Genomic DNA, 12,745 nt, shown 5'->3' with positions numbered 1-12,745 from the left:
CACACACTGTTAACTCTTCCTGCCCACACCACCACAACAATCAATTTTGGTTTGGAGGGGAAGGAAAGGGGACAACGTTAATAACAAGAGTCTTTTGTCCCATTTCTTCCCCCCAGAACTCCCAGATTCTGGCCAATAACAACTGCTTCAGGGCCAAATAAATCCAGAGCCTCCGTTCACATTTAAAGCAGTCTTTTTCAAGAGAGATTTGGGCTTGAGACCTTTTGGCATGCTGTCTCAGAGCCCAGTTCTCCCTCCCCTTGCAGTGGCTTTGAAGCCAAAGAGAAGGCTGAGTAAGCAACATCTCTTTGGCTCAAATTCCTACTCTTGGAATTGGAAATAGGTGGCTAGGTTCTGGGGACAGCCCCTGGCTGAGATCAGACATAATGCCAAGCTGTGGTTTACTGCACTGGCGGGCAACAGGTGCCCTCTAGGCTGCATGTAGCCCCTGGTGCACGCCTCCTCCCGGTGCAGCCACTGCTGCCCCCCGCTGTCCCCACAAATTAAAAAAAATGATGCACTATGCCGCCATTAGCAGGGTTAGTTTTAAAAAGTGTTCCACAATAAATCAGAACCAAGTTAGAAAGAGCAGGAACACTTCTCTTTGCTGCTTCGTTTTGGTTGGAGGAGGTGGACACATTGGTGCCAAATCACAGCTACCTTAAAATGTTGGATTTCTCCACTGATTTCTTTAGATAGCTCTGACTGCCAATCCTGGGGACAACCAGAGAGTGACTTGTTCAGACAATGGTTCTTTCCTGTGTATGTGTTTATGTGTCTGTCTGTCCTCCCGTTCCAGCCATTCCATTTCCCTCACTGCAGTTGTGGGGGGAGGGTGAGGGGGGGGGGGTCCCTCTCAGTCTTTGAACATTCCATGCAGTTCAATTAATAAGGCTGTTCAGAGGGTTTTCCCCTGCTTAAGTTTTTCTTTTCTTGTGCATTACTTGGGGTTACTCCATATCTGCCAATACCTCTCTTTTGGCCACGGCAGTGTGGTTTTGGCTACGTAAGCACAGGCACTCAGATAAGTGTGTTTGTATTAGTATGCAGTTATTTATTTTATTTATTTATAATACTTGTATACTACTTGATATAATATATCTACACAGTTTATATGCTAAAATATTAATATCAGTTATATAGTTCTCTCTTATCTGACATGTTCTTTGGTGGAGCAAGTTTATTTTCTAGCTTTGCAACTTATGCCCATTACACAGCTACACAACTTGTACCTTCTATTCCATGCCACTTATTCTGGGTTTCAAAATGTAACAAGAGTTACTTTATTATTTAATATTATGGGCTGTTAATAGTATAAACAATGTTTCATTGGCTTCAATTTAACTGTGTGTGTTGTGTTGTGTGGAGTTCACCTTGCATTTTATTTGGGTTGATAGTTAATTTCTGGCTGCATCTCCACTGCTTTTTCTTTTCTTTTCTTTTTTGCAACCAGTAAGGTTGCTTTGTTTAATGCATATTCAGCTTTTCTCAGCAAAGGATTTGTTGGGGCGGGGGGAGAATAGGTAGAGAGCCAAAGCGTATATAATTATTTTATCTCCTTTGATTCCAAGAAAGTTTCCTCATTAAAAATTCCAGTAAAATTAAAGAGTCACTTCAAATAATGATGCCATAATGACTGCATAATACTGAACAGCCATGGAATGAAATAGCAAATTTCATAGAAACTCTTTTTCTCCTCAAGTGCTCTAGACTAAAGAAGATGGGGCGGGGGGGGGATTAAAAATGGAGAATACTCATCTTTTTTTTGCCTTCCAGCAAGATCTATTAGCTTCAAAGTAATGGATTAGAGAGAGCAAGGTTAGGGGGCAGATGGGATGGTAGCTCCCTGATATAGATGAAACAGGAGGTCTGTCTGCCGCAGGTATGATGAAGTAGCCCCTTGCATTTGCTCCTAAACCCAACACATCAGCAGCTGTGACAACTCTACCCGTAGGAGCAGCACTTTTCCCGCACTGATGAATCGTCGGAAGGGGAGCAGGAGGAACATCTGAGTTCGATCCATGTATCCTCCCGTCAAACAGAACAATGTCACAAGAAAGAACACTGTCCCCAGGAAGCAGAACACTGCTGTGACACTTCCAGAGTTGATATGAATTGGTGGAGCTGGGGGGGGGGGGAATCTAATCAATTATTGAGCCTAGCTAGTTGATTAAAGAGAATAGCTAGATACCATGCTAAGAACCCCTCCACCCTCAAGGGAGGAAAGAGCTCTTTCCCAACACCTGGTACCTGAGTACTTTAACTGCCTGGCACCCTGGAGAGCAACTGCCAGGAGGATAATACTGCGCTAGATGGACAAATAGCCTGACGTGTTATAAAACAGCTTTCTAATGTTCCTCTCATTTCTCTGCACCGGGCTAGCTGATTTCAGCATTTTTATTCCTTCCTGGATGTGCAGGACAGCTCTTACTGATTTATTTTTCTTTCTTTTTTTAAAAAAAGATTTTGTTAATTTTCCAAAACAAAAATCAACAAACCAACAACAAGAGAAAATTGAAGCAAATAAATTAAACACACACACACACACACACACACACACGATGTAAATCTAATTATTTAAAGAAGGTTATACATTTAGAATTATATTTTCCCTTTATCTTACAAACCAAGACATAGGTGGAATCTATAGGCTGCTTGGAGGTTTTCTTTATAATTTTCACCATAACACATTATATTTAGTCTGTTTCCCATAGACTGAGGAAAGGCTTTGACAAATACTGCTGTGAATGTCCCTGATCAGTATATAAAATAAAATCCTGCCATATTTTATAGAAGTCAGATGTTTTTGTTTTCTTACTGAAGAATAAATCAATCTTGCTAGTTATAGCAACCTTCCCAAGCCCTGGGTGGCTGGGGGATGCTGGGAGTTGTAGTCTAACACATCTGCAAGGGACCAGGTTGGGGAAAGCTGAGTTACAGCTTTCACATGTGTCAATGAAGGAAGTGAAATGCTCATTCACAACCTGAACACTTCCCTCCAGGAGCCGGAGAGCAATTATAACCTTTAGCTTCCCAGAGATCTCGCACACAAACTTCTCGCATCTCTGCATGTGCCACATTACCAGCAGGCACACAGTAACAGGCTCGGGAACCTATGATACATCAGTTCCAACAGCAACCATTTTACTCTGCCTTCTTCAGGGGACTGAAACAGAAAAGAGTCTGGCACACATAAAGCGACTTTCCATTGCTACGACTAGTTCTGTGGCTTCCACTGTTCTGGTTGACTTTTGTGTTTTCGGAAGAGTTGTCTCTCTTCATTTCCGTTGGAGGGAAAATCTCCACTGCTTCCTAAAGGATGCAGTAGCTGCTGATGCAGTAACTTCCATCCCTGACCTGACTACCTACAGTGTCAATTTTCCTGGTCATTAAAAAAAAAAAAAAGTCACACTAATATGCTTATTCAGCCTCTTATCAGCAACGTAGCTGATAAAGCTGCTTGTTTTGCAGCTTTATATTATACATACTTCATACCCACCATCACTACAGCTTTGCTACCAATGCATTTATTTTTGTTCATTTGTTTTATTTAAAATCTTTCTTGGCCGCCTTTCAGGGCCGAAGCCATCCCAAGGCGACTTTCAGCATATATACTTGCTGATGTACTTTTTGCAACTGAAAAAAAAACTGGATCATTTGCAGCAAAGTTTTGCTTTTTCCTTTTGTCTACAGCAGGATGTTTTGCCAGTAGTTTTGTCAATAGGCAATGGTTCTTTTGTGGACACTGAGAGACAGTGAACACACCAATGGGTGAAGGAAAGAAGTTTGTTTAGCTAAAATAGGCTAATAAAGGAAGAAAAAAGCAAGACAATGCATTCAGACAATAAAACTTACATTCTTTAAGTCACTGGGAATCCCATACTGTTATCAGAGAACAGCAAATCAGAAAAGAGTAGGGATGTTGGAGAGATCTGCAATGGAACCAAATGAATTTGGCTTTTCATTAATCCAGTCCACAGATTCCGCAGCAGACTGGCTTCTCTCCTGTCAGATGGATTCCGCAGACTCGCAGACCCATTTTCTAACTTTCCTGAATTTTTGTCATAGAGTAAACACAAAATAAAATACCTGGCAAAAAAAAAAAATGTGCATTTCCCCCAGGCTAAAGTGTGAAAATGTGCATTGGGGGAATTTGCATATTTTCACATGTGCGACTTTGCACAAATACACATTTGCACACATTCAGAAACCAAAAAAAATCCGATTTCGTCGATGGGTGGACGACGGAATGAAAGGTGCCTGACAATACATGAAAAACAGACAGAATGGATTTAAAAGAGCAGTGATGAACAGCTCCAGTGACCTGCCCCGTAACACCAGTCTTAGCCTACAGTGAGGATCTGGATTGGTAGAGTCCCAGGGAATTATATACTCTCCCCTTGATCCTCCCATTCTGTACATGGCCCCATGGCTCTGTACTTTCTACATTCTTGTAAACTGGAAAACAACCAGACTCAACAACTATCAGGCAGCCAGCCCAACACAGATAGCTCCCATCTGTGCTCTTGGCTGGCCTTGAGATTCTGCCAATCTCCTAGCTTTATCTCCTAGCTCAAGCACAACATCAATGGCCTTAGCCCTGGTAACTAGCATAGCTACCCCCGCTCATCAGCTCAACCAACAGGCACAATGGCACTCTAGACATGGACAATGGAACTGGTGCACCTCTAACTCCTCGAAATACAATGGTCTTCCACATTTCCACTACACAGGGGTGCAGAACCAAGGGCCTGAGGGCCAAATCTGGCCTTCCTGGATTCCCAATCCAGTCCTCAAGAATTCCCCAGATCACAATGCCATTTCCCCCCAACCATTGATTATTTGGTGATTTCTTGGCTGTTGTGCAGTTTTTTCCCCAGTCTAAATGCCTCTCCTAAGACTAAGTTGCTGGCAGTATGAGCTTTAAGCTAAAATATGCTGATTGTTTGACTCTACCTCTTTTGAGCCCACTCACTACTGGATTGCAGCCCCTGAGAACTCCTCTGACATGCAATTCGGCCCTTGGGCTGAAAAACATTCCCCGCCCCTGGTCTATAGAGATCTAGTTTTCAGGGACAAGAGCCACCGAGATGGAGATTCACTATGGGAGGGTGGTGGAATAAGGTTTGGGATTAGTTTGAGGAAGGGATAGGAGGGTGCTGTTCCGGTGTGCCTAATGGGGCTTGCTACACCATGGCCACTGGATTTATTTCATTATCAGCAGAAATATGGACTAGTGGTTGAACCTTCCTTGTTACTTGATGCCCAATCTCTTGTCCTCTGGTGGCTCCCATTCCATTGATATTGTGATAGGGTCTGCCCAAGAGGAAATATGGATGGATGGCAAAGTGTGAGCATCACCAATGCTTTTGAGGATGGGAAGTAATGGCTCTGGATTTCTGATGGCCCTCAGGCTCCTCCCCCAGTGAGATTGATCCTTATTCTTTTTCTCATCATTACTACCACTTGCTTGCTAGGCAGAGAGTCAGTGAGCAAGCAAGGCAGTGGCATCTACTATTCCTCCTCCTCACCACCTCCAATGTCTGGACCAGAGTGAGAGGCAGGTGAACAAACAGGTTGCAGTGGGGAAGAGGAGTAGTAGCTCCAGGGGGCTCCTGTCAGGGGCCCCTGCTGGGTTGTGGGCCCTGGGCAAATGGCCAGACATGCCTCCCTTTGATGCTGGCCCTGAGGTTAGGGGGTGCAGGGAGGTCTCTAGTTATCATAGAGGGCTAAGCAAGTTCCCAGCTGGTCATGTGTCATGACATCAGGATTGTTCTCAGTTTTACAAATAGCAGATGACACTGGTGCACCCTCTTACATCAGTGTTCCCATTTGGCTTACCTGGTGGTAGCAACAGGTGATTGCACTCTGATTAGCTTCAGATGGCTTGGTCCAGGAGCCACCTTTTATTTTCCCACAATGCCCTCAACATAGTAGCACTCCAGGGAATAATGGGAATTAAAACAGCAACTCCGGGACCTAGCCATTTTTTAAAAGGGGAGCCAAGGGCCCAGGACCCATTAGCTGCCCAAGGATGCCATATGCTGATGGTAGGGATTCTGGAGAAATCCATTGCGGGGGGTGGAGGTCAACAAGTTTTCCTAGGCTCGGGCCCCCGGACTTCATTTTGGTACCTGCTGCAGCTCCCAACTCAATCTGTATCCAGTCAGGCCAGTTTGCGGATTTTCCGGGAATTTTGCTCATGGGGGGCTGCAATTTCTGCAAATTTCTGAGTAATTTGCACAAATTATGACTACATTTATATGAATTACAGCTGAATTTGCCCAAATCCACCCATAATTTCTGCAAACGTCCCCAAAAAAGGTGCAGAAAAGTTCCCAAAGTTTGGGGAACAGCCTGCAACTTGGCTCACAGATGCAAAGTGAGTTGGGCATGCCACAGAACTCCATTGAGCCAAAAAAAAAGTCAGATTTCCCAATTCCGAACATCCCTAGCTGATGGTGCCCTGTCTGGGTTTCATGGATTTATTCCCAAATAAGTGTACATGGGAGCCTCAACTATTGAGACAGAACATTCCTCCTCTGAAGAATAAAAGTACACTCTGCAGAACAAACTACCAATTAACTGATCATAGGCTTACCCTAGGAAACTGGTGGAAAACCAGCCTATAATCATATATTCTTGATTATCTCTTTGCAGTGTCAGTAGGTTATGAGTATGAGACTTGCCCTGACTTGATTCTATGGGAGAAAAGGACTGTGATATTGCAAGGATTTGAGTTGGATGCATCAAATCTCGGAGGTTGGTCCTTAGACAAACACCATATTTTGAATACACAGAGTGGTAAGTACATTGATTATCAATAAAGCAGCATGGAAAGGGTTGTTGGTTTTTGTCAAGATGGAAATTATGAATAGAATTATGAACTTGAACAATCTATAAAGGAAGTATTAATGTGTATTTAAGATCTTTAGTAAAACATCTGGGTGCCAAATCAACGTGGTTAAATCTGAATACGTGTATATTAATGCAGGTAAGGAAATGGCTCTATCATTGAAATGGGAATAGGACATAACCTAGACAAAAAAATGATTCATGTATGAAAACCAGTCAGGTATCTTGGTATATTTGGGGGGAAAGCAACGGGTGTGTGGGGCTGGCTTCCTTGGGAGATGGTGATACAAGGGGCCAGGAGGGCCACAGCTGTGTCTGGATGTTTGTACGTGTGTGTGTGTGTATGTGTGTGAAGGGGGGTGGACTATGATGTGGGCCCCAGGAGGTTTCCTGGGTGTCAGTTTCATGCTCAAGCTGAAAAAGATTCCCCACCCATAATCTAGATCAACCCTCTGCTGAATGCATGTCTACAGTGCAGAATGCATCTACGGCATACCTGACCGATGGCTGCCCACCTTCTGTTTAAATACTTCCAGTGAGGAGACCACCAATCTGTTATACTGTCAAGCAGCTCTTACCATTAAGATGTTTCTCCTAATGTTCAGCCAAAGTCTGCTTCCCTGCAATTTCTAGTCCTGCTCTCTGGAGGAACAGAGAACAAGTCAGCGCCACCTTCTGCATGATTGCCCTTGTCTTGTTTGATGACAGCTATGATGTCTCCCCTTCATCTTCTCCTCTCCAGACTAAACATACCCAGCTCTTTCAACTGTTGCTCATACAACTTGTGTTTCAGACCCCACCATCCTATCTGCCCTCCTCTGGGTCCAGTTTGTCCATGTCCTTAAAACGTGGTGCAACTAGATAACTGCTGGAAAGGCAACATGGTTGTCTTATTTATCTGAATGTCTCATTACTAGAAGGGATTTGATGTTTGCTGGGCCAGAATGAAATGTTTCTGTAAGCAGCTATTTTAAGGCCATTGTAGATCAGAATAGGAAATCAGATATGGGACAATAAAAGCCATCAGATATGGTTCCTAAAAGACAGCAGTGCTTGAACCTGAATTGACTTGAAGTGTGTGTGTGTGTGTGTGTGACTAGACTACAATTTGGGAGAGTCGGGGGACAGGGTTTGTGGATTTCATTAACCCCCTCTTTGCTTGTCCCCCCTAATTTGAGCACTGGGGGAAAAGCAAAGCCCTTACTCTCAAACTTCATTAGCTGAAAGGTCAAAAATAATTTACCACTTGATCTCCACTAAAAACTCAAGAGCTTCTCTCATCAGTTTGAGCCATGGAAAATATATGTTTAGGGTTAATGCTGTGATTCAAGCCTTAAAAATATCACTGTGAATTCCAAGCTGCACTGTTACATATTGACATGTGGGGAATTGAAAGGAATACAGTTTGAGTGACTTTCTCATGTATAGATTTCTTTCTTCCAAAGTTTGCAGCAGTCAATTAAACTAGATAATGTGTTCTATCTGGACGTAATTGCTAGGGCAAGAGGTTGAGAAATGTCAACTGTATTTGCAAAAATAACACCAAGAATGCAATTAAAATAATGATGCGATCTCGCTTCCCCCACCCACCCACATCAAACAGCATTCTTTCAATTTCTAGGCTGCAATTTCATAATCACCTCAGTCACCGTTCCACTTCTCCAAATACTTTGCTAACGGTCTCCATTATTAACATTCATCCATTTATGCACTTACATGTGCACACAAAGGGTAGAATCCAACTGAAGCCTTAGTAAAGGCTGAGTAGAGCCATTGAAATGAATGGGACTTAAGTTAATCATGACTGATTTAAGTCCATTCACTTCAGTGGGTCTATGCTAAGTAGGACTTTAGTTGGATTCTACCCATACAAATCACTTTAACCAAATCAAAGCAAAATGCTATGTATTTCCATATGCTATCATTGGGTTCTTTTCCCTAAGCAGAGCTTAATCTGACCAGGACTTGGAAGGGACTCCACTTTGGATCCTCTTTCTGCTCAAATAAAAGAGAAGTTTTGCAACTAGGAAATTCAATCTGATCTGGCTGCAATAGTTCAAACATCTCCCTTTCACTGGGCATGATAAAATAGTACCATTTTGAGGATAATCTAGTGGATCTAAGGGTTTTCCTCATACAGCATTGCCCAGAAAGTGCTTTCAGCAGTTTTAAGGCCAACCTACATGATATGCAGGAGATTAGATCTCCTAACATTTTCATTTTTAGTGGAAAGCAGCTATTGTGTGCACTGGGGGGAGGGGGGAGGGTCCAACATTGACTGAAGTAGCAGCACTAGGGAGGAGGCAATGTGTAAACCTTTTCCCCTGCAGTTTTCCCAATCTAAATGTGCTGTTATCCTTGCTGGGAGAAAAATACAGGTACCTATATTGTACCTGTACTAATTTCCTAGTAGGGTTAATACCAGTTTTAAAGCCAGGGGTGGGGGAATTTTGAATGGGAAAACTATATGGGGAGGAAAACATTCAGGATTAAATACCCCCTCTTCTGTCCTTGGGGCCGCGGTGGCTTAGTGGTTAAGACGCTGAACTGCAGACTGGAAGGTCGGCAGGACACAGCAGTTCGAGACCCGAGTGCCGCGTGACGGAGTGAGCTCCCGTCTTCAGTCCCAGCTCCTGCCAACCTAGCAGTTCGAAAGCAAGAAATTGCAAGTAGATAAATAGGTACCGCCTCGGCAGGAAAGGTAACAGCGTTCCATGCACCTCGGTGTTCATTCATGCTGGCCACATGACCACGGAAGCATCTTCGGACAGCGCTGGCTCTTCGGCTTAGAAACGAGGATGAGCACCGCACCCTAGAGTCGGACACGACTGGTTGGGGACACCTTTACCTTTACCTTACTTCTGTCCTTGCTGTTCTGATCAGAATCAGGCACTTTGGGAGGGAAATGCCACACAGTGATCAAATCATAGATCTCCTACATTACATCTGTTTGGGCTTTTAGATCACATCCTGGCTTATTTCCCTGGTTTGTTAATGGACATAACAGGGTGCTGTGGCTTAATATCAGCCAGGATCTTCATATCAAAGGCAGCACATGATCAGTGAAGGGTGAGAGGAGGGCCGAGGGAAGGAGTGCTTAGCCTCAATGCTCCATCCTGGCTTCATATACCTGGTTTCTAATGATGTTTGAAGCCTAGAATGATTGTCCAAACCAGGTCATTGTAGAATCAGCATCAAGGGTAGGCATGCTTGGGCACCTGCTGAAGGCCCACACGCCAGCAGAGGCCTGCTGAGACGCGTTCCCTGGACTTGCTCCTCCATTTCACCTTTGCAACCTGTTTGTTCACCTGTCCCTCACTCTGACCCAGACAATGGTGGTGGTGAAGAGAAGGAGCAGTAGATGACCCTACCTGCTTCTCAATGGCCTATCAAGCAAGCAATTTGTAGCAATGATGAGAAAGAGGAGGAGGAGGAATAGCGGCTGGTGACAATGGTCGTGAGAAGGCAGACTCACTGAGGGAGGGGGCCCATTGAGGAGGTCTTGCCCAAGGGCACTCAAAAAATCTGGATCCAGCACTGATTTCATCTGTGGAGAGAGTGTAATAGATTATCTCCATGAGAAATATAAGCCTTATTTGGGAGTGGGGGGTCTTTAGATCTCAGAGCTAAAGTGCCAAAAGATGGAGACATTTCCACAATATTGGAATATGACGAAGTTCTATTGCATTATGCTATGATGTTGGGTCCATCATCACCATTTTCTCTTTTCTTTCATTACCTGCCCTGGACTTTTGGGATGGGTCAAGCTGTCAATCTTTCATGAACAAGTAAATATTTATCCCTTTTCCATGTACATCGTTCTTTGATGTCGCCAGTACAATAAACTTCACCCAAGTGAGCCACTTGGTGAAAGCAGTGGATGCTGGTGGCTCCGATTTCAGTGGGGCTGAAAGGAGCTATCCAAAGTGCTGAACCGTATCTTCTGTCCTTTAGAAGTCAGACTGGTTCTGACTGAAACCTAGAATGGATTCACAGCCCCATCAAAACTGGATGAAAGCATTGACTAACTGATCACACTGTTAAGTACTTCTTTAGATTTTGCATTTTAAAGAACAAAGGTGTTCTTTTCTGTTGTTTTTGTCAAGATAGAAGGCCTGTATCTTGTACGTCTTTATAGCACAGTATCAAACACCCCCCTTTTTATTGTCAGCCATAAACAAAAATTTCACACATAAGACACATCTTTCAAGTGAAGTGAGGTCTCTACGGCCCTAATTATATATTGCTACTTGTGAAAGAAAGATGAAAGATTGAGTTTACACATTTAGCCACAGACAAAGGCCAACTGCTCCTGTCATTTCAGTGGATTTTACTGCCCGGGGAGGCAGTGTCTGTGTACATTAACCAACCTGGCATGTTGCCAAGCTGCTCTGATAAACCCACAAGAAACTCCAAAGAGAAATAAGCATCCTGTCCCTCATGGTCCATAAATAAGTTTTAAAACATTATTTCCATTTGTGAATTCTTTGAATTCTACATTAGGAACCATCCGCTATTAATCTTCCAGGGAAGTTGTTGTTGTTTCATATTTATTTATAAGTTGCAAAAAACAACAACAACAACAACCCAATCTCAAAAATGTGAAGATGGAAATCCAGTTCTGGAACTTTGTTATGCTTTGGGGAGAACTGAGGGGTCGAAAAGTTCCTTTGTTTTCAGCCAGCGCGCTCTGATTTTTCAAGAGGAAAGCAAAGAAACTGTATTTGTATTTGTATAATATATTTGTATCTGTATAATATATTTGTATTTGTATCTGTATTTGCCTTGTGGAAATGGCCATAAAATATCCACCAGCGTCACTCACTATGGTCACAGTGCCGCTTCCTATAAAAGCACTGCCTGGGGTGACCGCCTATGGGCAGGTTTGCTCCCAGATGCTGCCAGCTCATGTGATGACTGACAGACCACCAAAAAGTGTAGCCACCTGTTGCTTATGCCCCCCCCCCACCGGCAAAGTCAGGTTGTTGCAGAATATTATCCCAGATAATAAATGGGAATTCGTGGTTTGAAATTGGGGTGACCATTTGTGAAACACCAAAAGAGAGGACATGCATCATCAAAAAAGATGACAAAAGGGACACCTATTTTGCATAAACTTTGCATACGCTAGTTTATATGTATAGCAGCCAGTTTAGACGTAGTTATAACTGAGACAGAAATACTTTACATCTCAGTACACTATCTATCTATTTATTTATTTATGTATTTATTCATTCATTCATTCATTCATTTCATTTCTATACCACCCAATAGCCGAAGCTCTGTGGGTGGTTCACAAAAATTAAAACCAAACAACACGCAATAAAACAATTTAAAATATATAGAACATTAAACCCACAATGTACACTATACAGTACAGTAAACGCTTTACTGTGCAGTGTAGAACACTGTGACCAGGTAAATAAATAATTTGGTGTTTTCTTTAGAAGAAAGCAAGAATTTGGGAATTGTATGTCAAGAATATTTTGTTTCTCGATTTCCGAGTAATTGTCTAGTAATAAGCTGTTCTGATTATCACTTTTACCGCAAGAAGATGGGGTTTCTAGAGAATCCACAGTTACCAGCTACTTTCCTCAGAATGGAAAGTGTTTGAATGTAAAGCCAACAATGCCAGTGCTAAAAAAAAAAAAAAGACATGTTAAAAAGATATTTCCCAGTTTATTCTCACTCTCATTGGTGAGAGGGGGGAAAAATCTCTCTCTGATAACTGTTCTTCCCATGGGAGAAATATTCTATTGGTGGTAGTGCTGTTTCCATACACTATTAATCAGCTTTCATCCTAGTTTGAATATTGAATTTGCATGGCAGCCTAGCACAGGAACCCTGTCTATTTCTCTCCATGTGTGTGTGTGTATTTATATGCTATATG

The 12,745-nt window shown here is 42.9% G+C and overlaps 1 protein-coding gene across 2 annotated transcripts in view; it reads left to right on the top strand.

The window, feature by feature from the left end:
* The window catches only part of TENM1 (teneurin transmembrane protein 1), a 438,805-nt gene that overhangs the window by 316,561 nt on the left and 109,499 nt on the right, over positions 1-12,745 (top strand). For both annotated transcript variants that reach the window (XM_084814084.1, XM_084814083.1), the window contains exon 18: positions 6,661-6,804. In XM_084814084.1, coding sequence (XP_084670210.1) covers positions 6,661-6,804 — 144 coding nt within the window. The remainder of the gene's footprint in view (positions 1-6,660; positions 6,805-12,745) is intronic.

This window comes from Heloderma suspectum, chromosome 9 (genome assembly GCF_057233095.1).
Source record: "Heloderma suspectum isolate Gila_16-S chromosome 9, 16-S_ref, whole genome shotgun sequence".
NCBI lineage: Eukaryota > Metazoa > Chordata > Lepidosauria > Squamata > Helodermatidae > Heloderma > Heloderma suspectum.
Note: the sequence above shows the minus strand (reverse complement) of the source record. Positions and strands in the feature narration are given on the sequence as shown.